The 27,258-nt window shown below is 47.2% G+C and overlaps 1 protein-coding gene across 16 annotated transcripts in view; it reads right to left on the bottom strand.

The window, feature by feature from the left end:
• Positions 1 to 27,258, bottom strand: part of LOC146398984 (uncharacterized) — an 87,863-nt gene that overhangs the window by 24,707 nt on the left and 35,898 nt on the right. For 4 of the 16 annotated variants that reach the window (XM_084980932.1, XM_084980933.1, XM_084980931.1 and 1 more), the window contains exons 8-14: positions 22,351 to 22,434; positions 9,650 to 9,840; positions 9,176 to 9,200; positions 6,930 to 6,977; positions 5,755 to 5,883; positions 3,478 to 3,698; positions 2,729 to 2,753 (exon numbers count right to left, since the gene is read on the bottom strand). In XM_084980932.1, coding sequence (XP_084837058.1) covers positions 2,729 to 2,753; positions 3,478 to 3,698; positions 5,755 to 5,883; positions 6,930 to 6,977; positions 9,176 to 9,191 — 439 coding nt within the window. In that variant the 5' untranslated portion in view covers positions 9,192 to 9,200; positions 9,650 to 9,840; positions 22,351 to 22,434. Of the gene's footprint in view, positions 1 to 2,728; positions 2,754 to 3,477; positions 3,699 to 5,754; positions 5,884 to 6,929; positions 6,978 to 9,175; positions 9,201 to 9,649; positions 9,841 to 14,691; positions 14,841 to 22,350; positions 22,573 to 26,649; positions 26,793 to 27,258 lie in introns of those variants that run through there. The other 12 variants (XM_084980929.1, XM_084980927.1, XM_084980928.1 and 9 more) reach the window with 7 other exon arrangements.

Here is a 27,258-nt window from a genome sequence, read left to right as displayed (position 1 = left end):
AGTGAACCATAGGCTGCTTTATTCTGTTCACTGCAAGAGGCAGACCTAACTACTGACTGAACTCAATTAAGCAGAAATGGCTCCTTCTGGCCAGTGGCTGGCACACTGTGGACAGCAGCTCTACAGAAGCACTGAGGAGAAAGGGACCACTGCCCGTGAGGTTCACCTCCAAAACATATATAAAGAAAACTCATACACCTCCACAACAACAACAGCAAAGAAACCACCCAGGAGTTCCCGTCAGGGCACAGCGGAAACGAATCCGACTAGGAACCACGAGCTTGCGGGGTTGATCCCTGGCCTCGCTGAGGGGGTTAAGGATCCAGCGTTGCCGAGAGCTCTGGTCGCAGATACGGGTGGAGAAAAGGCTCCCCCGCCCCAGCATTGCCGATGCGAACGTACACTGGTACAACCACTATGGAAGACACCATGGAGGGTCCTGCGAAAACTGAACACAGCAGGGCATGCGACCTAGCAAGCCAAGCACCCTGGGAAATATCAGGACAAATGTATCCAGGAAAAAGACATATGCCCCTCTATGTTTATGGCAGCACTGTTCACAACAGCCAAGACAGGGAAGCCACCTCATGTCCACAGACAGATGAATGGCTCATGACGATGTGGTCCACATAGATGATGGAATTCACGACTCGGCCAGAAAATCGAAGAAGAAACCAATGCCACTCAAAACAATAGGGATGGATCGGGAGATTCTCGTGCAAAGTGAAGTACGTGACAAAGAGAAAGACGGATACCACCTGATCTCACTTAGAGGTGGAATCTAAAGCACGGCACAAAGGAACCTGTCCACAGAACCCACGGATGCAGAGAACAGACTTGTGGTTGTGAAGGGCACGGACTGGGAGTTTGGGGGCAGTTGACGCCAACTACGGCATTGAGAATGGAGAGACAACAAGGTCCTCCTGTTGCAGCACACGGAGAACGAGATCCAATCTCCTGTAATCGACCTGATCTCAGACGGCAATAATATCAAAAAAGGAACATACGTTAATGGACACACACGACTGGGGAACGTTGCTCCACAGCAGAGAGTGAAACAACACTGTACCTCCATTAAAATAGAAACAAACAGAAAGGACAGTGTCTAACAATCCACTGAATGGAAAGACAACCTACAGAAGAGGATATTTGTAAATCTTGTATTTGAAACAGGGGCTCATATTTGGAATATATGGGAAACAACTACAAATCAATTGAATCAAAAGGCAAATACCTCAGTTGTAGATGAGTGGAAGCCTGGGAGAGACCCACCGTCCAAGAAGACCACAGAGAGCAGCACACAGAGGGCATGTTTCCCAAAGTCGCCTATCACAATGGAAAGGCAAAGCAAAGGCACCACGAGGTATCACCTCCCACCTGGTAGGACACGGAGTGTTTTCAAACCTGAACAGATGTTTGGGAAGATGTGACTGCCTGGGACTTCTGGACACTGTAGCAGGGAATGTCAACGGGGCCAGCCAGGACGGGAAACACCACGGCAGGACCCTGCAATCCCACTGCTGCATGGACATGTAAAGGAAGATCCATCAGTGTCGGGTAAAGAGACCTGCCATCCCAGGATCACGGCAGCGCCATACACAAGAGCCCAACAGAAACAGAGCCCCAGTGTCCACGGGCACACAGACTGAGAAAGACAACGGGGTGGATACAGACCATAGCAAGGTATTCCGTTGTCACAGAAGAAGGAAACCCTACCCATTGCAGCAATGCACAGAGAACTCCAGGACATTATTGACTGATTCACTTTTGGGCTTGAGGGCTGCCCCCGCAGCAGATGGAAATTCCCAGGCGAGGCGGCAAATCAGAGCTGTGGCCACCGGCCGACACCACAGCCACAGCCAAGCTGGATACCAGCCGCGTCTGGGACCTCTGCCGCAGCTCACCGCAATGCGGGATTCTTCACCCACTGGGCAAGGCCAAGGGTCGAACCCGTGTCCTCATAGGTACTGGTCAGGTTCATGAGCTCTGAGCCTCAACAGGAACTCGCTGGAGGACATCACTTCAAGTGAAGCCAGTCAGACACAGAAGGACAAAGACTCTCTGATGTCATGCACATGAGGTGTCTGAAAGACCACTCCTGAGCAGAGGCTGGAAGGGTGGCTGCCCCGAGTGGGCAGGAGGTGCGGGGGGAGCACAGCGTTCACAACACTCCTCGGGACACTTACAACCTCAAGAGGCTCGAGTTCATGGCACATGTTTGAAACAACAGCATGAAAGTCTGCACCAAGCAGAGGGGGAAGAAAAGAGGAAATGAAAGACCAACAGAGGAAGGAAAGCCTTTTCCCCAAACCTTGCTCCCAGCGGGTGCAGGGAGAATGAGGGAATGGACAGTTAGCCTGCGGTCATCATGAGACTGTTCAACGAGAAACTGGACAGCTATGTGGTGCTAAGGCACAAGTGACTCCCCACAAAACACACCCACTCACACTGGTTCACAATCACACCAACAGGCCCTCACACGCACACCCCCCAATGTTCCCGGACACCTACCCCCACCATACAAAGAGCCTCCTTTCCTCCAGGGACCCGAGGACTTGGGATGGCCCTTTTGTGGGAAGTCAGTCTCTTTCACCCCATCCTTCACCCCCTTTCCCAGGAGGAACCCAGAATCAGGGTGTCTCTGCAACCAAAGGGGCAGGAAAGCACCCCCCGCCCTTCCTCAACACCTGGACTTCTCCTCAGCAGAGCCGGGTTCCAGAATACTTACGGCTTTCATCGTCCATCCCGTCCACCTGTGATGAGAGAAAAGAAAACACTGTGAGTGTCACAGCATCCTCTGCACTGTGGCCACAGGTCTTCCTGTGGTTGCGGACCGCAGGCACACAGACAGAAGGCAGAGTTGAGTCTGTTTCCCCAAAAGAAGACAGCAAAGACACCTGTGGAAAAGGCACCAGCTTTTCATGGAAGACCTCCCAAGTCCACGTTCATTTAAAAAACATTCAGGCTTCTTTGGAGTTCCCGTCGTGGCGCAGTGGTTAACGAATCCGACCAGGAACCATGAGGTTGCGGGTTCGATCCCTGGCCTTGCTCAGTGGGTTAAGGATCCGGCATTGCCGTGAGCTGAGGTGTAGGTTGCAGACGTTGCTCGGATCCCGCGTTGCTGTGGCTCTGGCGCAGGCCGGTGGCTACAGCTCTGGTTTGACCCTGAGCCTGGGAACCTCCATATGACACAGGAGTGGCCCTAGAAAAGGCAAAAAGACAACAAAACAAAACATTCAGGCTTCTTCAAAGACAAATGCTCCCTATGTACACTTGGGAACTGATGTGGTCCCTTTTGCCAATGCCCCTTGGAAGGAGTTATTGGTTGGTACCAAACTTTGACTCAACATTCCTCCACAGAGGAATGTGCATATATCCTCTATAATGGACTTGCTCAGATTTCCTTTTCTGAAGTAGGCACATCCAAGAAGAAAGGAGGCACCTTTTTAAATCTCCGATCAAGAAAGGTGAGCTTACCTTGGGGGCAAGCTGGTCTTCCTGCTCAACCAGGTCGCTGGCTGGGGACTCCTCGTCATTTTCAAGGGATGGGCCTGCCTCCTCCTCTGCCTCGTCAATGCAGGCAGCCTCCTCCTGCACCTTCTCAGTTCCCGGCCCCACCTCCTCCTCATTTGCCCCAGCCAGGGCCTCTTCCTCCGTCTTCTCACTCCCGCCGGCCTCCACAACATCATCGAGGGTTGCTAGGGGGACACACAGTCACTGTCAGCAAGGCGGTGGTGCTGCTCGGGAGGTACTCTGGGCACCTCACCTGACTGGACATGGGCTGGGAGTCAAGGGGTGGGGGTGGGATGAAGCACGGATGGAGCTTCTCTTGGCCCATCCTCCCGGGTAAACGTTTTGAAGGACGGCAGAGAGCACCTTGAAAGACCTGAGAAAGGGAGCCTCTGCCTCTCTTGCTAAAGGGAACCTCTCCGTGGCATATTCTCCATCTGAGAAATGGCCAACACGAGCATGCAGGCTCTGCTGCCATGACAGAGTCTCGTGAATCCTCCTGCCCATTTTCCTCTCCAGCCACATTCCTCCATCTTCTGAAATGGCAGGAGATCATTTCAGCTTCCCTACTCTTCCCACAGGGTGCTCCTGTGTTCACACGCCATCCTCTGGGATGTTTCGCCTCTTTTCTTTTCTTAGATACATAATGCTTCTCTTTGGAATACTTTGGCAATAGGAAACTCACGGGGAGAGCAGGCCTTCCCAATGCTATGTACTTTGCACCACTGTCCATAACAACTTTTCTCATCATAACTCATAGGACCTCTGCACCCATTCAGGAATGACTCCCCCTTCAGCCCTGCTGCCAGGTCTTGGCCATTTCTACTTTCCATCTCTGACACTCTGCCGAGTCTGGTTACCGCCTATATGTTGAGTTGCACGATATTTCCTTCTCTGTGCTGCCTGATTTCTCTATTTTTTTTTTCTATTGATACTTGTTGCTTCTTAGGACCACACGCATGGCATATGGAGGTTCCCAGGCTAGGGGTCTAATAGGAGCCGTAGCTGCCATTTTATGTCAGAGCCACAGCAAGGCAGGATCCCAGCTGCATCTGCCACCTACACCACAGCTCACGGCATCACCAGATCCTTATCCCCCTGATTGTGGCCAGGGGTCAAACTCACAATCTCATGCTTCCTAATCGGTTTCACTGCTGGCACGCCATGATGGGAACGCCTCACTTTTGGTCAAACAGTACTTAGTTTTTTTTTTTGGATCATCCTCTTGGTATCCTATTTAAAATTTTACTTTTGTTTCCGGTAGAATACTGTTCTCTTCTGTTCACATATCGCATTTGATCTCTCTCCTGATCTCTTGTCATTTGTGATTGGTTTCATCTCTTTGCTGTTGGGAATAACGTCCTTCTACAAATGGGAGTGTACACGTTCTCTATGGTAACATACTGGGGCCTCCTAATATTTTGCATGTGTCCAACCTCAACTACTGGCACAGCCCAAAAACTGAATGTGAATGTAAATGGGGAACTTTTCATTAATTAAAATTATAGGAATCTTTTGCTGCTCAGTGTACCATGAGTTCCCCATTCAGTGCTGGACGTTGTCATTGGTGGAAATTGGAGGAATGGGTTAGAGGAGCTTTCTGTAATATCCACCATTTCTTGTTAATATAATCTTGTTCTAAATCATTTCTAGTATTGTTTTCAAATTGGGAAATGTGGTTCCATGCAGGGATCTATTACAACTGGAAATGTTAAATATCAGCAAATGTCATAAAATGAGTGAGGTCACCTTTGCTATTAACCAGGAACCAAATGTCGATTTTAAATGAATCATTATTTCCATAGTTGGGAAATTACCAACTGAGTTATTCAATTTATTTTTTGCTTTTTTTGTCATTTTGCCTTTTCTAGGCCTGCTTCCCTCAGCATATGGAGATTCCCAGGATACGGGTCTAATCAGAGTTGTAGTGGCCTACAGTGACCACTGCCACTGCAACTCAGGATCCGAGCCACATCTTCAACCTACACCATGGCTCACGGCAACCCTGGATCCTTAACCCACTGAGCCAGGCCAGAGATCAAACTCACAACCTCATGGTTCCTAGTCGGATTTATTAACCACTGCGCCACGATGGGAACTCCGAGTTAGTTCGTTTGAATTTGCATCATGGAATAAAAGAAAGATGTGGCGTAGCATTTGTAGAGTTTGTTCTGAAATTTGGAACACGGAATGAACTAGAATCATTGTTCAGGCCTGGATGTATTGAGTCAGGTTCCACAGTACCTTCATCTGGCTCATTGGCAGGGTGCACCCTGTTGTGTGGCCACCATGGGATTATTCCAGCCAAGGTGGTAAAGAACAAAATTGCCCTCAGACTCCTGAAGCAAGATCCTAGGTTTCCAAAGCAAGATTCTGGAAAATACATGACAACAGAGAGAACGAGTGACATCCTGATTGCAGAAGATAACAGGGAAATGACTAATAATTGACTCCCAGGCCAAGCCCTCAAAGCCCATAACACCCGGCCGCCCAGAAGAGCCTTCAGAATCCAAGTTCTACTTAGAAAGATCTTGCTCTTTGGGGTGCACTTCAAAACATTACCTCCCCACACAGGTTTCGTGTGAAAATGCCTCTGGGTAGCGGAGACAACCTAGATAATGACCATGCAGAATGGTCTGATGTCAATCCCATTGGTTGACTGATTGATTGTCACCACTCCCAGGGGATGCAGTGGTTCCCAACCCAGGCACTTGATTCTGCACCACGGAAGGGATCGAACACTCGATCTTTAGCCTCTAGGACACTAGGGAACTCCTCACATCCCCTGTAGAAGAAACACATGCCACAAAAGGAGATGTAGATCTGTCTGTGCCTCAGTTCCCTGTTCTGGGCATCCAACTCTGGGAACGCCCCTTCCCTCAGGACACACCGTGAGGACACAATAGGACAGGGAGGTCAGAAATCCCGAACATGCAGAGTGAGAGAGCTGCCTTCTCACCCACCACCTGACACTCACTCGACCAACTTGGTCTCCAGGGTCAAGGGCCTAGGAGAGCTTTGGGTGCCACCACTTCAGGTCCCTCAAGGCCAATAAAGGAAACCAAGTCAACAGCTCTTGTGCACTGGGCCCTCACGGTGCCAATCACAAAGCAAACTTGCACAACGGGCAGAGACCAAAGCAGGAAGGAGCAGCTTTGGGAGGGAAAATCGATTCTCCCTCTCAAAGAAAAGGAGAGAGGAATACAAACACAGCACAACAAAGACCAGGGACCCAAGTCTTCTTCGTGGTATCCATTTCACAGGGGAAAACACCACAGCAGAGTGCCACTCATTAGGCCACCCACCCACCCACCCGCCAAGTCCTATCCCCCACTTCCTCCCTCTCCCGGCAGCAGGCGGAACCCAGGTGCTCCCAGGAACCCTCTCCCACTGGATCCCAGCTGCGTGCTCTTCCCTACCTGCAGCCTCCTCATCCTGGCGGCTGCTCATGCTCTCCACCACTGACTCTGTAGAAATACACCACGCGGGGAATTGAGTTAGAAAGAGTGACCCTCCCATTCCTCCTGCTTCCCTGAGGTGACTGCAGGTTACAGAGCATCACCCTGGGTTTTCCTCCAGGCTCCCAGACCTTCCCTCTGCTCCATGGACTGAGACCCTTCCACACAAGGTGAGCACAGATGCCAACATTCGAAGGACAGCAACGTGCTGAAGGAATGACCTTTCAACTTCTTCCTTCTATGGCCCTTTATAGCTCCTACCTCTAAACTGACACACCTGAAATTCCACCTCTACACACACTGAAAAGGGGATAGCTGAGTAAGCAATTGAACGGTGCTGTGTTTTATATGAATGGATTGCACTATTTATTACAGAATTCCATGAAGTATAAAGAGGTGCTCTGCCAGTGACTGCCACATCAGGCATCGTGTTCAGGGTGGAGATTCAAAGATGAGCAAGATATGACCTCCCCTCCCCGGACATGCTTTACTGCAGACCAGTTGGCTGGTCTGACCTGATCATTCATCTGTATGTATCTCCTGTGCTCATGAACCTGTGCCAGGAATTCTGGGAGGCCCTGCAGACCCCCAAAGAGAGATGGCAACGGTGACATTCTAGACCGATTCCTAGCAGAACCCACGGGTAAGCAGAGGTGCTGTGTATGGCCCACAACACCTGTGCTGCCATAATCAGAGCTCAGTGCAGAGGCAGTGAGGGACACGCCAATGTTTTCACGAGCCCGTCCTTCTCATGGTGCTGCTGGAGTAGCTGGAAAGCAGGCTCAGGGCTCTAAGAAAGGAAACAACTTTTACACTGAAAACTACAAAACATTGCTGAAAGAATTGAATAAGTCACAAAGAATTCAAATGACATTCCATGTTCACAGAGGGGAAGGAGGAGTGCCCATTGTGGCTCATCAGGAATGAACCCAACTAATATCCATGATGAAGCAGGTTCAATCCCTGGCTTCACTCAGTGGGTTAAGGGTCCAGTGTTGATTTGAGCTGTGGTGTAGGTCACAGACGTGTGTTGTAGGTGTGGATGTGGCTCTGGTGTAGTATGGCATAAATAGCTCAGATTTGACCCCTCACCTGGGAACTTCATTATGTCATGAGCAAGGCCTGAAAAATACAGAAAAATAAAAAAAATAGATTGGAAGACGGAATATCATTGACATTTCATACTACATGAAAAAATAGCAGGTACACTACAACACATATCAAAATCTCAATATCATTTCTTTTGGTCTTTTTAGGGCCTCGCTTGAGGCATTTGGAGGTTCCTAGGCTAGGAGCTGAATCAGAGCTACAGCTGCTTGCCTATGCTACAGCAACAGCAACTTGGGATCTGAGCCATGTCTGCAACCTACACCGTGGCTCAGGGAAAAGTCAGATCCTTAACCCACTGAGCAAGGTCAAGGGTCGAACCCGTGTCCTCATAGGTACTGGTCAGGTTCATGAGCTCTGAGCCTCAACAGGAACTCGCTGGAGGACATCACTTCAAGTGAAGCCAGTCAGACACAGAAGGACAAAGACTCTCTGATGTCATGCACATGAGGTGTCTGAAAGACCACTCCTGAGCAGAGGCTGGAAGGGTGGCTGCCCCGAGTGGGCAGGAGGTGCGGGGGGAGCACAGCGTTCACAACACTCCCTCGGGACACTTACAACCTCAAGAGGCTCGAGTTCACGGCACATATTTGAAACAACAGCATGAAAGTCTGCACCAAGCAGAGGGGGAAGAAAAGAGGAAACGAAAGACCAACAGAGGAAGGAAAGCCTTTTCCCCAAACCTTGCTCCCAGCGGGTGCAGGGAGAATGAGGGAATGGACAGTTAGCCTGCGGTCATCATGAGACTGTTCAACGAGAAACTGGACAGCTATGTGGTGCTAAGGCACAAGTGACTCCCCACAAAACACACCCACTCACACTGGTTCACAATCACACCAACAGGCCCTCACACGCACACCCCCCAATGTTCCCGGACACCTACCCCCACCATACAAAGAGCCTCCTTTCCTCCAGGGACCCGAGGACTTGGGATGGCCCTTTTGTGGGAAGTCAGTCTCTTTCACCCCATCCTTCACCCCCTTTCCCAGGAGGAACCCAGAATCAGGGTGTCTCTGCAACCAAAGGGGCAGGAAAGCACCCCCCGCCCTTCCTCAACACCTGGACTTCTCCTCAGCAGAGCCGGGTTCCAGAATACTTACGGCTTTCATCATCCATCCCATCCACCTGTGATGAGAGAAAAGAAAACACTGTGAGTGTCACAGCATCCTCTGCACTGTGGCCACAGGTCTTCCTGTGGTTGCGGACCGCAGGCACACAGACAGAAGGCAGAGTTGAGTCTGTTTCCCCAAAAGAAGACAGCAAAGACACCTTTGGAAAAGGCACCAGCTTTTCAAGGAAGATCTCTCAAGGCCATGTTCATTTAAAAAAATTTTGGTCTTCTTCAAAGAAAAATGCTCCCTACCATACACTGCAGAACTGATAGGGTCACTTTTGCCAATGCCCCTTGCAAGGAGTTATCGGTTGGTACCAAACTTTGACTCAACATCCCTTCAAAGAGGAATCTGCATATATCCTCTATAATGGACTTCCTCCGATTTCCATTTCTGAAGTAGGCACATCCAAGAAGAAAGGAGGCACCTTTTTAAATCTCAGATCATGAAAAGTGAGCTTACCTTGGGGGCAGTCTGGGCTTCTTGCTCGGCCCTGTCGCTGGCTGGGGACTCCTCCTCGTTATTTCCACTTGTTGTGGCCTCCTCCTCCACCTTGTTATTGGGCGAGCCTTCCTCCTCCTCATTTTCCCTGGCTGGGGCCTCCTCTTCGGTCTTCTCACTCCCACTGGCCTCCACAACATTGTCGTGTGTTTCTAGGGGGACACACAGTCACTGTCAGCAAGGCAGTGATGCTGATCAGGAGGTACTCTGGGTGCCACACCTGACTGGACATGGGCTGGGAGTCAAGGGGTGGGGGTGGGATGAAGCATGGATGGAGCTTCTCTTGGCCCATCCTCCCGGGTAAACGTTTTGAAGGACGGCAGAGAGCACCTTGAAAGACCTGAGAAAGGGAGCCTCTGCCTCTCTTGCTAAAGGGAACCTCTCCGTGGCATATTCTCCATCTGAGAAATGGCCAACACGAGCATGCAGGCTCTGCTGCCATGACAGAGTCTCGTGAATCCTCCTGCCCATTTTCCTCTCCAGCCACATTCCTCCATCTTCTGAAATGGCAGGAGATCATTTCAGCTTCCCTACTCTTCCCACAGGGTGCTCCTGTGTTCACACGCCATCCTCTGGGATGTTTCACCTCTTTTCTTTTCTTAGATACATAATGCTTCTCTTTGGAATACTTTGGCAATAGGAAATTCAGGGGTCGGGCATGCCTTCACAAGCCATGTACTTTGCACCACTGTCCATAACAACCTTTCTCATCATAACTTATAGGACCTCTGCACCCATTCAGCAATGACTCCCCCTTCAGCCCTGCTGCCAAGTCTTAGCCCTCTCTACTTTCCACCTTTGACAATCTGCCTAATCTACTTACCGCCTATATGTTGAATTGTTCAATATTTCTTTTCCTGTGTCTGTCTGACTTCACTATTGTTAAAAGTGTGTTTCATTTTGGATCATCCATGTAGCAACATATTTAACATAATTACAATTTTTTCTCCGGTAGAATTTTATTCCTATGTGGATTCATACTGCCTTTGGTTTATCCACGGATCTCTTGTTAACATTTGGGATTGGTTTCATTGAATGACTACCTGCATAAGCTTGAGTCTTGGGGCTGGTTGGATCAAAAGAGGGGGTTTGAATAGCTCCACAGCAAGAGAGTATGGAAGAACATCATGGGAAGGAAGCTTTCCAGGTCATGTAGCGTCTCTCTCATCATCTCCTCTCATCCCCAAGTTGGCCCGGTTGCAGGCGAAGGGGGTGCAACCCAGAGAGTGTAAGCCTGATTTGACAGTAGAGGGCATTGAACTTTAGACTAACTTGCCAAGAATCACGGCAATGTTGAAGGATGGATGTGGGCCAAGAATGTAGTTGGTTCCTTGAGGACAGAAATCCCTGAACCCTGAAGGCCGGACACCTGCTCAGGGCCAAGACCATGCCCTGGACCCTTGAATCAAGAGATCTTCTCACTCTCCCACAAGTCCTCCCATCCCAAGGTTTTAGTGGGCAAGCTCTGATGCCTTCCCTGCAGGAGATGCTGAACCAAGACATCAGTCCAAACCCTTATCCAGCCCTTTGTCTCCATGCTTTAATCCCTGATCTGAATCCAACATTTTCCTCCAAACAAAGCCCCTCTGAAGGACCTAGGCTTTGCCCTGGCTCCGTGGATACTCCAACCCAGGCATTCTCCCCCAAATCTTCATGTCATCCACTGCATCACATTACACTTTCATGACAACCAGCTGACAACCTCCAGCGACTAGGGGTCTGTTTCACTCCCAAGATGGCTCAGAGCTTAGAACAGTCTCGACTGAATGCCAAGAATGAGCTTCCCTTCAGCTAATCATGCCTGGATAAGAGGTTCCTGGGAATTCACTCGGGAGGAGACCATCTGGGCCAGTGCTCTGACTGTTTAGTAAATTAAAATCTCTGACTGTCAATGTCTCACACAATTTTCTTTAAAAAATTGTTGTGATGAAAATACTGTTGACTGACAATGTTGTACCCCTTGCTGCTGTACAGCAATAGGAGTCTGAGCTCCTCCTCTGCAGCCTGGACCAAGGTCTGGCTGAGAATGAGCAGGAGCTCAAGTCATTCTTCACCCAAACCCAATCTGTACCCTGGAAACTCCTCATCCTTCTTCAGACCCTGCAGTGGCAGGGATAGTCTTCTATCCTCTAAAAGGGACCCTTTAGAGACTCTCAGCTTGAAGACCTGACCCTAAGTCTCCCTCTGTGGATCACCAGTCGGACCCTCCTTCCCTCAGTTACCAAATGGTCACCCCACGAACCTACCAGCACTGTGTGTTCTCAGCACACTACCAGCGAATAGCCAACTACCCAGGGAGCTTATCATCATCAACCCATGGAAATCCTACTTGAAAATCCAAGTTTCACTCCTTACAATCAATTTCTACATTTAAAATGCAATTATTGGGAGTTCCCGTTGTTGAGCAGTGGTTAACGAATCCAAATAGGAACCATGAGGTTGCAGGTTCGGTCCCTGCCCTTGCTCAGTGGGTTAAAGATCCGGCATTGCTCTGAGCTGTGGTGTAGGTTGCAGATATGGATTGGATCCCGAGTTGCTGTGGCTCTGGTGTAGGCTGGCGGCTACAGCTCCGATTCGACCCCTAGCCTGGGAACCTCCATATGCCGTGGCAGCAGCCCAAGAAATAGCAAAAGGGACAAAAAAAAATTGCAATTATGTGGCTTCAGACGTTGATATGTGCATTCAGAAGAGTGGAGCTATAAATGCCCATTTCCATCATGTGTATTGAAGAATGGAATCAGGGTCCCTCTGCACTGAATAAAGGCAGAGTAGGGTATTACCAGGGTTAGTGTGATGGGAGAAGGTTTGTACATGGGAAATAGGAAGGAGTATTGTATAAATTAAGAAAAAAATTGAGGCGCCCAACCAGGAAGAAATAATTAAAAATCTTAAGAGTAATACAAAATGGCTGTATAAGAGATTTACATCTCTGTACACAAATTGAAGTGGTGGAAATGAAAAAAAAAAATCAGAGAACATTTTCCATCAGGGTAAACTATGCCATCTGATGGAACAGCCTTTAGATCAGTATCAACATACCTCCCCAACAACAGCTCAGGTTGCCCATCGTCCAACTCTTGAGGGGTGAAGGGGAGAGCCTCCCAGTTGTGGCCCAACACACACCTCTCCACTCACAGAGTGGCAGTTGGACCGCAGGACCCCGTGGGTATCATCCTATTGCTGTGGCAACCAGTCAAGGCCTGGAACTTTCAGAGGGAAGGCAACTCTGCCCCCTCTGGGCCCACCTGCTCTGTCTAGACTAATGTGTCTTTCTACGGACAGGGATGGCAGTGCAGGGTCAACATGTTGTCTCAAAAAATGCATCCCAGAACCACACAGTGTTACTCTCTGCTTGAGAACACAAGACAGGTGAGAGAAAAAGACCCACATTCCAAATAGACCAGATACAGACAATAATTAAAGAGTGAGGAAGAACCAAACAGGAGAAGGCCTTTCCATGGGAAGGGGGCTTTATGGCTCAGGGAGAATGTCTCCTGTCACGTTCCCTGATCTGCACATCATGCCACTTTAGAGGAAGAGGGTTCAAAACAGGGGCTCGAACCCCTATCTTCCAGTGGACAGCACTGAAACTTAGAGCATCTTCTCAAGAGTCGCGCCAATCATGTGTGAGCAGATCTGGGACAAGAGTGCAGTTGGTTCCCTCAGGTCACACATCCCCCTGAACCACTGAAGCCTGCTTGGCGCTGAGATCATGCCCTGGACTCTTGCTTGAATCCAGAACTCCACTTTCTCTCTCTCTCTCTCTGTTGAATCCTGCTGCCCCCAAGATGTCCTGGGGTGATCCTGGAGAACATATCAGAGCCAGGAGAGCAGTCCAATTCTTTACCCAACATTTTGCCTCTATCTTCTGACCCACAACCCAAAATACAAACATTCATCCAAAAAGAGCTCCTCTGGAGGACTAGACAAACCCCAACTCGGCCCATCCTCCCCCAATCTTCCCTTGGCAGCCCTTCACAGTGACCAGCTGACCACCTCATGTGAACAGCGGTCTGCTTGGATCCCCAATTTGACTCAGGGATCAAAACACCTTCAAGTTCACATGACGGCTCTAGCAAGAATCAGCTTTCCTGCGGCAGACCACACCTGGATGATCAAGTCCTGTGGACTCACTGGGGAGGTGGCCATCCGGATGAGTGCCTGCTGGGGGGCGGGGTTAGGAAAGGAAATCTGTGACTCTCCAGGTCTCACTGACGTTGCATCAGAGCACCAGTCTGAGCAACCTTGACGAAGGTCTGGCTGACAATGGGCCAGAGTGCAAGTCTTCTGTCACCCAAACCCACTCTATACTCTGGACACTCCTCATCCTTCTCTAGACCTGAGAGTGGCAGGGACAGTGCTCCTCCTAGAGAGACCCCCTCCAGACCTCAGCTTGAAGACCCCACCCTGGGTCTCTCTGAGGATCACCAGAGAGACCTTCCTTCCTTTCCTTACCCAATGTTCACCCCACTAACCTGCTGGCACTGGCCCTTGTCACCACACTACCAGCTAACACCCAAAGAGCCAGTGGGCTAGTCCTCATCAACCCGGGGAAATCCAACCTGAAAAATCCCCGTTTCTTGCTCCATCGAAATTCCTCTGCCTTTGGACTGCTAGCATGTGCATTAAGACATCGACATGTACACTGAGAAGAGTGGCGCTGTAACGTCCCTCTTTTGAATGTCTACTGCAGGGCTGACAGCGAGGGCCTCGTGCTTCGAAAAAGGCAGAGGGGCATGTTTGCCGTCTCTGTGCTCTGGGAGAACGTGTTTCAAACTGCCACGAGACACGAGTCTTTTCTCACATTTAGGAAAATACTTGAGGCAGTTGGCTCACTCGGAGCATTAAGATATACCTTAGTCATACAGCAAGCCTGTATAACAGACCTATGGCTTGAGAGACTGATGAGACTGGTGGCAATGGAGATAAAGATGGAGATAATATGTTTAGTCAAAATGAACCACCCATCTGAGGAAACAGCCTTTAGAACAGTAGCAACATACCTCCGCAACAACAGCTAAGGTTGCCCATCGTCTGACACTTGAGCAGTGAAGGGGAGAGCCTCCCAGCTGTGGCCAACACACACGTCTCTTCTCACAGACTGGCAGTTGAACCACAAGGCTCCGTGGGCAGCATTCCATTGCCGTGGAAACTGGTCAGAGGCCTGGAACTTTCAGAGGGAAGGCAACTCTGCCCCCTCTGGGTCCACCTGCTCTATATAGCCTAGTGGCCGTTTCCCTGGACAGGGTCAACATTTTATTTCAAAAACTGCATCCTACAATCAAACAGTATTACTCTCTGTTTTGAAAAGACATTACTGGAGAGAAAAAGACCTCCCCAAATATAATGGGTCTTCAACGTTTAGGGGAATTGCAAAATCCTACCATGGTGAGATTTAAAAGGGCTCCCATTTTTTGATGGAAATACCATTTCCACTCATTTCTGGTAGTTGAGGCACCAGACATTTTTACACTCCATAGGTAACATTTGTCCAGAAGAAAAGGAGTAGTTATAGAAATTAAATTGTAAAATGCCACACACTAAGCATATGTTCATCAAGTTGCAAAAGTCTTCACTCAATGACCGTGTGTAGAATTTTTCTCTGGATGCAACAATCTGTACACTTCACTATCTTTCCACTGGTTCTTCATTAACAGTGTCCCTGTCATTGTATACGTACAAAACTTACTATGCCTTGAACAGTTAGGAAACAAGGACTCACCCTACTTTCAACAGTGGGTTGCCTTAAAACACATATCTCATAATTTTCTAAGCAACAAACTTTAGCTAACTCAAAGTTCTAGGATGAAATGTATTCTTCTCAAAATTCAACCCCTCATCACACCAGTGCCTGGGACAGTGTCATGAAATCTGGCTCGAGAGCAAACTGAGCACCAGCCCACATGGAACATGAGACAATTCCTGGAGAAAACTGAGAGCACTGCAATATTTCAAGCCAAGCAGGGAGGGTGTAAGGTATGGGAGGCTGTGAGAGACAACTCTGCCATGGCTGATTCTCCCCAAGTATCTAAAATTGAGAGACCAAATGCATCGCTCTTCTGATAGGACAACAAGGGAGATGGGAGTCCTCTTTTCCTCCCTGTATCTATGAGTCTGTTACTCTTTGGTGTGTTTGATCATTGGTTTTGGGTATTAGACTGCACAAATCAGGGACATCACATAGTATCCTGATTTGTCTGACTGTGGCCTTCAGCATAATACTTTCTAGGCTCACCCAAGGTGCAGCAAATGGCAAGAGGCCACTCTCTTTTCTGGCCAAATACCACTGCACTGCATATGGACACCACATCTTCTTGACTCATCCCTCAGTGGACACAGGCTGCTGCCATGACCTGGCTGGTCTACACATTATCACTCGCTGTTGTGAAAAGAAGTTATGTGAGAGAAAAAGTCTAAGGGACACTTCAGTGGACAGAGCTGCTCCTATCTTTTCAAATTAGGATGTTCGTTTTCATCAGAAGCCCTAGCAATGGATTTGCTGAATCTTATGAGAGTTTTGGTTCTGTTTTTTTTGGATGAAATTCCACAATTAAGATACACTACTGAGGTTCTCATCAAACAATACATCCTACCTCATTTTACCTCATGTGGTAGTTCATGGCGGTATTCCTTTTCTTTTCTTTACTACTGGATTCTATACAGGTAGAAAAATTCTCAGGGAACATGTTTTTAAACATGACCCTTAGGCATACTTTGCTGTAAGTAGGAATGAATTCTTCAAAGGGACACATATTTAACTTAAATTTATTTAAAAAGCAAACTTCAGGAGTTCCCGTCATGGCTCAGTGGTTAACAAATCCGACTAGGAACCATGAGGTTGTGGGTATGGTCCCTGGCCTTGCTCAGTGGGTTAATGATCTGGCATTGTCATGAGCTGTGGTGTAGGTTGCAGATGTGCCTCGGATCCCGTGCTGCTGTGGCTCTGGCGTAGGCCAGGGGCTACAGCTCTGATGAGACCCCTAGCCTGTGAACCTCCATATGCTGTGGGAGTGGCCCAAAGAAATAGCATAAAGACAAAAAAAGAAATCCTACTTTTCACCTTCATACTCAGTCCCACAGAGGAAAACATGAACACACAGCCCCCTGACTCTCTGAGAAAAGGAAGCTGACCTGCTCAGCACTGGAGCTCATTCGCGGGTGCATCTCCATGGCTAGGAGGGAAATGGGCTCTGAGAAACAGCCTCCCCTTCCTGCTGACTGAGAGGAACCCCATTCCCACACTTCTGCTTGGCAAGGGCTGGTGTGTGTATAAGTATGGCAGTTGTGGACATGCTGCTCAGCTGTGGCTGTAGCAACACTGTCTGAAGCAAGGGAAAGGGAAGAAAGCAACCCAGAGAGGCTGCAAAGCCTTCCTGAGGACCAGGGCCCTAGATCGCCCCCCTTAGTCCACATGGGAGAAAAGCCAGCTCTGGAACAATGGAGGAACTATGTTCGAAATTAAACATCAGGACACAAGGGCTTTCAAGCAGAGAGAACATGAAAAAATCAGGGCTTCGCACCCACCGCAGCTAGGCACCTTGTGTCCCAGACCGGTGCTTCCCCACTTCCCAGCAAAGAGAATCACAGCTGGGCCCCCACCACAACAGGAGGGTTCACACAGACCACAGAGGAGACACTCCTTGAGTGCCTGGCTCTTGTGGCCAAGTGGGATGGCGCCTCTGGGCCCTACAGGACAGCTCCCAAGTATATCCTCTCCTTCAAGACTGGGAGAGATGGCAAATGGACCTAATGCATGGAAACACACACAGAAAATTAGGCAAAATGAAACACAGGGATATCTTTCTAAAAAAAAAACAAAACAAACACAAGGCAAAATCACAGAATAAGAACAAAATGAAGTGGAAATAAGCCATCGACCTGAGAAAGAGTCAGAAGTCATGGACATAAAGATGCTTACTGAACTCAGAAGAAGGAATGAACACAAAGAGATCTTCAATGAAGAGACAGGAAGCAGAGGAAAGAACCAAAGAGAAGTTATTAATGAACTGAAAAACACACTCGAGGGCTTTGACAGCAGACTGGATGAAGGAGAATTAATCAGAGACCTGCCTGACAAAACAATGGAACTCAATCAGATAGAGAGGCAAAATGAAAAAAGAATTTTTAAAAAATTAGGCTACTTTAAAGGACCTATGGGATACCATCAAGCAGAATAACATTTGCATTACAGGGGTGGTTCCAGAAGAAGAGAAAGAGAACAGAACAGAAAAATTAATGGAAGAAATAATGCCTAAAATCTTCCATCATCTGGGAAGGGAAACAGAACTTGCTTGGCTGTGGTGTAGGCCTGCAGCTCTAGCTCTGATTAGACCCCTAACCTGGGAACCTCTGTATGATGTGGGTGCATTCCTAAAACTAAAACCGAAAAACAAAAAGGGTAAAAACCATATGATTATTTCCATAGATGCAAAGAAACCCATGAGATAAACTTCTACATCCACTTATGTTAAAGTCTCAACAAAGCAAGTATAAAGGGAATGGACCTCAACTTAATAAAGGCCATCAACTGCAAACCTACAGCTAACATTCCACTCAACTGTGACAAGCTGAACGCTTTTTCTCCTCTAAGATGATGAACAAGAGAAGGATGCCCACTCTTGCCCCTTTTATTCCACATAGGATTTGAAGTCCTACTAACAATTAGACAAGAAAAAGAAATAAAAGGAATCTGAATCATAAATGAAAAAAGTAAAAGTGTCCTTTTTGCCGATTACATGATACTATAATAGAAAATCCTACATACTCTAGCAAAAAACTGTTTGAATGAATACATTCAGTTATGTTTCAGTTTACATAATCAACGTACATATCAGTGGCATTTCTATACAATAATAACAAAACATCAAAAAGAGAAACAGGCGTTTCTGTCATGGTTCAATGGTTAAAAAACACAACAGTACCCATGAGGACACAGGTTCAATCCCTGGCCTTGCTCAGTGGGTGAAGGATCCTGTGTTGCCTTGAGCTGTGGTGTAGTTGCAGATGCAGCTCAGACCCCATGTGGCTGTGGTGTAGGCTGGTAGCTACAGCTCTGATTCAACCCCTAACCTGGAAACTTGTACATGCTGCAAGTGCAGCCCTAAAAACAAACAAAACAAAACAAAACCCAAGAAGAGAAACAGACACGGAGTTCCTGTTGTGGCTCAGTGGTTAACGCATCTGACTAGGGACCATGCTGTTGTGGGTTCGATCCCTAGCCTCGCTCAGTGGGTTGAGGATCCTGAATTGCTGTGGCTCTGGTGTAGGCCCACAGCTACAGCTCTGATTAGACCCCTAGCCTGGGAACCTCCACAGAACAGATAAAAAGACAAAAAAAAAAAAAAAGAAAGAAAGAAATAGACAAGATGGCAGAGTAGGAGGACTCAAGCTCCCCTCCTCTCATGAAAACACCAAAATTACAACTATGTGCTGAATGACCATCAACAAAATAGACTGGAAACTACCAAGAACAAGATATCCTACACCCAAAGGCAATAAGGAGCCACACTGAGACAGCAGGAGGTGCTCATTCATGGTAGAAGTAATCCCATACCCCCTGCATGGGCAGCCCACAAACTGGAAAAGAACTCTATTTCAGAGGCTTTCCCACAGGAGACTTCTGAACCCCACAGCAGGTGCCTAAGCCAGGGAGTCTGGCACGGGAAGGAGGAGCCCCTGGGACACATGACATTGAAGGCCAGTGAGGCTTGTGTGCAAGAGCTCCACAGGACTGGGGGAGACAGAAACTCCACTCCTGGAGGGTGCACACAGGCTTTCATGTGCACTGGGTCCCAGGGCTAAGCAGGCACTCAAGAAGAATCTGGGTCAGAATGACCTGGCCAATCATGGAGGGTCTCCTGGGAAAGGAGGGGGTGACTGGGAAACACTGTAGGGCAGGACAGTCTAGGCAGAGGTCCCAGGAATAGTTGTTGGCATGAGCTCCCCTGGAGGTGGCCCTTTTGGAACAATCTGGTCCCACAAGTTAGGGCTGAGAAGCCCCAGGCCAAACAACAAACAGGCTGGGAACACAGACCCACTGATCAACAAACAGGTACCTAAAGTGCTCCACATCACACCCACAGACAAAGGTCCACCCCCTAGAGGGACAAGGCTCAGCTCCACCTACCAGTGGGCAGGCACCTGTCCCTCCCATCAGGAAGCTGGCCATAAACGCCTCTATTTTACCTACAAGAAGGCAGACACTAGAAGCAAGACAGGCTACACACCTCTAACCTACAAAAAGGAGATCATGCAAAAAGCATACAAAATGAGAAGGCAGAGAAATATGAACCAGATGAAGGAACAAGACAACCCCCACACCCACCTCCATGCAAAATGACTTTAGAATAATGATTGTGAAGAGGATCCAAGAGCTCAGACAAAAACTGGAGGCAAAGATCAACACATTACAAGAAAGACTAAACAAAGACATAGAAGATTTAAAACAGAAACAAACCAAAAAATCGTATTTATGATTGCATCAAAAATAAAGTACCTAGGAGTTCCCGTCAAGGCCCAGTGGTTAAGGAATCTGACTAGGAACCATGAGGTTGCAGGTTTGGTCCCTGCCCTTGCTCAGTGGGTTAACGATCTGGCGTTGCCATGAGCTGTGGTGTAGATTGCAGCCGCGGCTCAAATCCCGCATTGCTGTGGCTCTGGCATAGGCCGGTGGCTACAGTTCCGATTCGACCCCTAGCCTGGGAACCTCCATATGCCGTGGGAGCCGCCCAAAGAGATAGCAAAAAAAAATAATAATAATAATAATAAAATAAAATAAATAAATAAATAGATAAAAATAAATAAAATGAAAGTAAAAGAAAAAACTAAAGTACCTAGAGATAAATTTAACCAGGCAAGGTAAAGACTTGTACACTCTAAACTATATGCTGTTGAGGAAAGAAATTAAAGGCACAAATTAATGGAAAGATATTTCATGTTTATGAGTGAATTCACATCATTCAAATGTCCAGATTACCAAAAGCAACAGAGACTCAATGCACTCTCCACCAAAATCCCAACTGCACATTGCACAGACCTAGGAGAAACCCTTCTAAAATTTGTATGGAACCACAATAGATCCCCATCAGCTACAACCATCTTGAGAAAGAGCAGCAAAGCTGGAAGGATTACATTTCCTGATTTCAAACTACACTACAAAGCTATAGATAGCAAAACAGATCAGGACTGGCACAAAAACAAAACAGACAGACCAGTGAAACAACACTGACAGCCCAGAAGGAAAACCAACACAGACACAGACAAGTCATTTCCAACAAAGGACCACAGAGCATACAATGGACAAGGGACAGTTTCTTCAATCAATGGTGCTGGAAGAACTGCACAGGCACATGCAAGGAATGGAACGAGACCCCTACCTTACAACACATCCCCAAATTAAAATGGACTAAAGACTCAAATGGAAGAAATGAAACCATACAATGTCTAGGAGAAAACATAGGTGGTAAGCACATGGACATCTGTCTGCTTACACTTGGCTCTGACCTCAAAGGCAAGTGATAGAAAGGGAAAATTAAACCAGCGGAATGGAGTTCCCATTGTGGCGCAGTGGTTAACGGATCTGACTAGGAACCATGAGGTCGTGGGTTTGATCCCTGGCCTTGCTCAGTGGGTTAAGGATCTGGCGTTGCTGTGAGCTGTGGTGTAGGTCGCAGACACGGCTCAGATCTGGCATTGCTGTGGCTGTGGTGTGGGCCAGCGGCTAGAGCTCCGATTCAACCCCTAGCCTGGGAACTTCCATATGCCCCAAGAGCGGCCCAAGAACGTGGCAAAAATACAAAAAATCTGCTATTGTTACTACGGTGCCATGGGGCGCTGCTGGTTCCGTCCCTTACCTGGGAACTTCTGTGTGCCTTGGGTGTGGCACAAAACAAACAAAAAACAAACAAACAAAAAACTGGGGCAGAGGATCTGAATAGACATTTTCCAAAGAAAACAGAAAATGGCCAACAGGCTTATGACAAGAGGTTAAACCACACTAATGGAACTACAAACCAAAACCACAATAATGTTTCAACCTCATCCCTTAGAGAATGGTTATTATAAACACACACACACACAAGCAATAAATGTTGGAGAGCATGTGGAGAAAAAGGAACATTACTGGTGCAGCCACAGTGGAAAACAGCATGAGACTGCTCAAAAAATTAAAATCAGAACTACAGTGTGACCCAGCAATTCCACTTCTGGCAATTTATCGAAAACACTCGCTTGACGATCATACGCACCTCTATTTCATCACAACAGAGTTACAATCACCAGGACAAGAAAACAACCCAAGCATCTACAGAAGGATGAGCCAAGAAAGATGTGGTATATATCCATCTGCATTTCAGGGAAACATGGAATACTTTTGAGTAGGTCTCAAATATTGCATGAGGCATCCGTATACTTAAAATATATCTGTTGTTTATCTGAAATGCCAATGTAACTGGGCCTATCTTGTTCTTATCTGTTAAACCTGGGGACAGTCCAATGAACGTGAATGAGAATGGTCAGGGCAGAGATCATCACAGGGTGTCTGGGCTGCTGTGAGGAAAGACTTCAGAGAGCTGGGAAGACAACTGAGTCTTAAGCTGAGAACTCTGTGGGCTCTTCCACTCCTTGCAGAAATTCACAACACACCATCATTACTTGTGACTTACCTTTTGGATGGATCCATGTTTTGTCTGCAGAATAGATCCTAGGTTGCTTGAAGACAGGAACGAGGTGTGTGTTCCCCACTCCACCTAGGACCAACAGGCACACCAAAGGCATGTTAGTAAATCACCGCAGGAACTGAGTCAAAGGGTTTTATCTTCCCAAAGAGTAAAACCATTCTGTTTGGGAAATCACTGTTAACGGCTATTTTCTTTCTTTCAACAATGCAGCCAAGAATCCAGTCTGGAGTTTTTGCAGGCAAATTAGTAATACAGACATGCATTGTCTGTGGTGCAGTAAGTGTCCATGGTAGTGATGTCATGGGCACATTTCAGGTTTTTGAAAGTTGGATGTAGGAGATGGGATTAAGATGGCGGAAGAGGACTGGAGCTCAACTTCTCTCCTAAAAACAACAAAAGTCACGACTAAAGGCTGATCAATCTTCACCCAAATGGACCAGAAACCTTCAAAAAGACATCCTACTCCGGAAGAGAAAGAGGAGGCCACATCAAGAGGTAGGAGGGATGATTTTGTGATACAAACAACCCCATACCTCCCAGGTGGGAAGCCCCCCAGACTGGAAACTAACTGGTTCACAGAGACCTACAGGAGTGAGAGTTCTGAGCCCCACATCAAATCCTCACATGCAGGGATCTGGCACTGGGAGAAAGAGCCCCAGAGCATCTGGCATTGAAGGCCAGTGGGGCATGTGTGCAGGAACTCCACGGGACTGGGGGAAAAGGAGACCCCACTCTTAAAAGGCGCACACAGACTTTCACGTGCACCGAGTCCCAGGGCAAAGCAAAGTCTCCATAGGAATCTGGTCAAAACTGAATGCAGTTCTTGGAGAACATCCTGGGAAAACAGGGGTGAATGTGGCTTGTTGCGAGGGAGGGACATTGGGAACAAAGCTCTCAGGAATATTCAGCAGCATGCCTTTCTCTGGAGGGTGGCCATTTTGGCAAAATCTGGCCCCACCAGTCAGTGCTGAGAAGCCCCAGGGCAAACAGCAATCCAGGTAGGATCACAGCCCCATCCCTCAGTAAACAAGCTGCCTAAAGAACCCTCAGGCACACAGACACCTCTAATCCCATCCAGAGACAAAGCCCCACCCACTAGAGGGAGGAGAATCAGAATCAGCCCCACGAACCGGTGGGCAGGCATCAGCCCTTCCCATCAGGAAGCCTACAGCAAGGCTCCATACCAACCTCAGCCACAAGGGGGGCAGACACCAGAAGGAACAGAGGCTACAATTCTATTCCCTGTCAAAAGGTCACTGCACCAAAAACCTATAAAAATGAAAAGACAGAGAACTATAACTCTGATGAGGGAGAAAGGAAAACCCCCAGAATATCAGCTAAGTGATGAGGAGAGTCTCAGCCTCTAGGAAAAAACTTTAGACGGTTGATGCTGAAGATGATGCAAGACATTGGAAATAAACTGGAGGCAAAGATGGGTAGTTAACAGGAAACACTGAGCAAAGAGATACAAGATATAAAACTCAAACAAGAAGAGATGCAAAATACAACAACTGAAATAAAAAATTCACGAGGAGCAGCTAACAGCAGGATACAGGAGGCAGAAGAATGAATAAACGAGGTGGAGGACAGATTAGTAGAAATTATGGGGGAGAGAGGACAAGATGGCAGAGGAGTAGGGGGACACGCTCACCCTTTCCCACAAACACAACAAAAAAAGCACATCTACAGAATAAATGACTTGCACAGAACAGCAACCAATCGCTGGCAGAGGAACCTAAACTCCAGTAACGGCAAGAAGTTCGTGACATTACTGGGCAGATCGGGAGAAAAGAGGAGAGTGAGAGAAGGTGAATCCGAGCGGGATGGGCGCTCCCGAAAGGGAACTGAGGAGGAGAAAGGGATCCCGCACGCTGGAAAGTCACCTCCACGGGGGGAAGATCAAACGAACCAGAGAAATCTCCAGATGCAGAGAAGAGAATAGCAGTAAGTCAGAGTACGGAAAAGCCGATCAAGAACCGAACGGACCATCTGAACTATGGGCACAGTCACCAAAAATTGAGACGCCTGGGTGGGGGCTGGGCACCAAGACCTCGGCTCCAGAGGTTAGTCCCAGGGCTGGGGGGGCAGGGCGGAGCGGAAACTGCTTGGAAGTCTAGAAACTTTTTGACCGGGCAGAGACTGCCTGGGAGACTAGAAAACAAAACTGTGGCAGAGGGAGGGAGCAATACTCTAGGGGCGGGGAAGTGGAAAGCTGCATCAGAGGGAACCTGGGAGAAGAGCCTGGTCTGCGCCCGTGCTGGGGAGGGGAGAAAAGAAGGGGTGGGTCCCCATAGAATACCCCCCACACCACAGCAAGCTTACAGGCCCACTAGCTAGCAGAAAGCTGTGCTTCCCAGTGCTTCCCCCCCACCCCCACCACCCCCTATGCTCTCGCTGGACCTGGGGCTACCTGCCATCCAGGAGGGCTGGCCTCAACAATTGCCTGAAGCCTACCACCACAGGGGCTGTCCCTGCACAGGCCTGCTTGCCCTTTGGAGGGGCTACACTTCCGCAGAGCAGCACCAATCACCACCAGCCCCCGAGAAAAGGCCTGCAGCCCAGAAAAGCTAGAACAAGCCTAGCCAGGCTGTGAATAAGTCTGCCTAATTCTCAGATGGTTTTTCGGAGTCGGGCTGCCCTGGGGAGGAGCCTCTTGGATTTCCAGCGGCCCTGCTACCCGCCCAAGGCCCCAGGGGGTGCCAAGCTCTAGAGGATCAGCTGCATACCATCACCAGCCCTCAGAAAATATTCCACGGCAGTGACAAGGCAAACACTGCCCGGCCACTGAGGGTACAACTCCACCAGGAAAAAGAAAACAACAAGCAAGATGAAGAAGCTGAGAAACCACCCCCAGTCAAACCAACAGGAGAACTCACCTCAAACAGTCAACAATGAAACAGATCTCTGCAGTCTGACAGACCTGGAGTTCAAAAGAGAAATAGGGAAAATACTGAAGGAATTAAGAGAAGATATGAACAGTAACGCAGATACCCTCAGAAAGGAACTAGAAAATATAAGGAGGAGCCAAGAGAAACTAGAACATTCATTTGCAGAGACGCAAACTGAACTAACGGCAGTAAAAACCAGAATGAATAATGCAGAAGAACAAATCAGTGATATGGAAGATAGAATAATGGAAATCACTCAATCCGGTCAACAGACAGAAAACCGAATCAAAAAACTGGAAAGCAATATAAGAGACCTATGGGATAATAGAAAGCTGGCCAATCTACGCATAATAGGAATTCCAGAAGGAGTAGAAAAAGATAAGGGGATGGAAAATATATTTGAAGAAATTATCGATGGAAACTTCCCAAATCTAAAGGATACTGGGTCCAAGATACAAGAAGCACAGAGGGCCCCAAACAAACTGAACCCAAACAGACCCACACCAACACACATCATAATAAAGATGGCAAAAGTTAGTGATAAAGAGAGGATCCTAAAGGCAGCAAGAGAAAAACAGAATGTTACCCACAAGGGAACCCCCATAAGAATATCAGCTGATATCTCTACAGAAACACTACAGGCCAGGAGGGAATGGCAAGAGATATTTAAAGTGCTAAAAGGAAAAAATATGCAATCTAGAATACTCTATCCAGCAAGAATATCATTTAAAATAGAAGGGGAAATAAAAATTTTTCCCAACAAACGAAAACTTAAAGAATACAGCAACACAAAACCCAGGTTAAAGGAAATTTTGAACGAGCTTCTCTAAACCAAAAAGAAAGGAAGGAAAGGGAAGAAAAAAGAAGAGAAAAAAAAAAGAAGAGAAAGAACTAGGACTGAGGAAAACGCAATCAGAGAGCAGTCACTCAAATAAGGCAGCATACAGATTATATAAGAAAAAAGAAAGCTTTATAGTTCTATGCCAAACTTCACAAAGAAAATATGTGTCATTGTGCGGCACATATTATATGGTAACAGTACTCACGTACCTTTCTGTAAATTTGGGAGAAGTAAGCTATGGAAATGTAGTTGTGTCATTTGTGAACAATGAAATTATAATTAAAAAATACATTCCTATTTTCCATCCAAAGTTTATTTATATTTCATTGGCTAATTCTAAACTTGGCGTGTAAGCTGTTCCAGGGTGAAACAGAAAAACGTGATGAAAGATGAGCCCAAGTCTCACAAAAATAGAAGAGTTTTACTTGATAACATTCCAAAAGATATAAATTCTAATTTGGTTTAGTATTGCAACCACTGTCCAAATCAAATAGTAGTAGTCCAAGACCTCTATGAAGTGCATTTATTAAAAATTGAATGTTAGTGTATTATTACTCTGAAGTTGTGACAACCCATTATCCTTGGAAGTCACTGAAACATGCATCAAAGATACAAACAGGCTTCTTAGAAGAAGGAGTTAAGGCATTTTTGGCTGAACACTCAGCACAGAAGATATTTCCACATTGTCTGCAGTGATGCTGTAAACAACAACAAAAAAATAAACATTTTCAAGCATAACAACTACATCAAAATTATGAGACTACAAGAATAGGCCAACTGCACTTTGAAAGTATACTATTTCAAGGTTTATTTAATAACAAATCTCAATGCTGATTTAATCCTTTGATTAATTTGAATGCTTACTAGTTATATACTACACTAAAAATTTCAATATGAGATTGATCTTAGAATTTTCAAAAAACCATGCGAGGCATTTTTAAAGTGTTAATAAAACAGTCCTATCAGGTGAAAAACTATTTCTACTTGCCAAATATTTCAGGCATCATTTCTACAATCAGAATATAAATTTGAAACATCACATGATGGTATTATTTAAAATGATTTTTTTAATCTCTGCTTTTTCTTCCTTTAAAATAACTCAATGATGATAAAATGTATGAGTTTAATAATGATGCTGTGGTTCAGAAAATGATTATTCTAGAA

This window comes from Sus scrofa, chromosome 10 (genome assembly GCF_054392235.1).
Source record: "Sus scrofa isolate SSC_HxYL_T2T_F1_AM1 chromosome 10, Sscrofa_HxYL_maternal_Yorkshire_Landrace_v2.0, whole genome shotgun sequence".
Classification (NCBI taxonomy): Eukaryota; Metazoa; Chordata; class Mammalia; order Artiodactyla; family Suidae; genus Sus; species Sus scrofa.
Note: the sequence above shows the minus strand (reverse complement) of the source record. Positions and strands in the feature narration are given on the sequence as shown.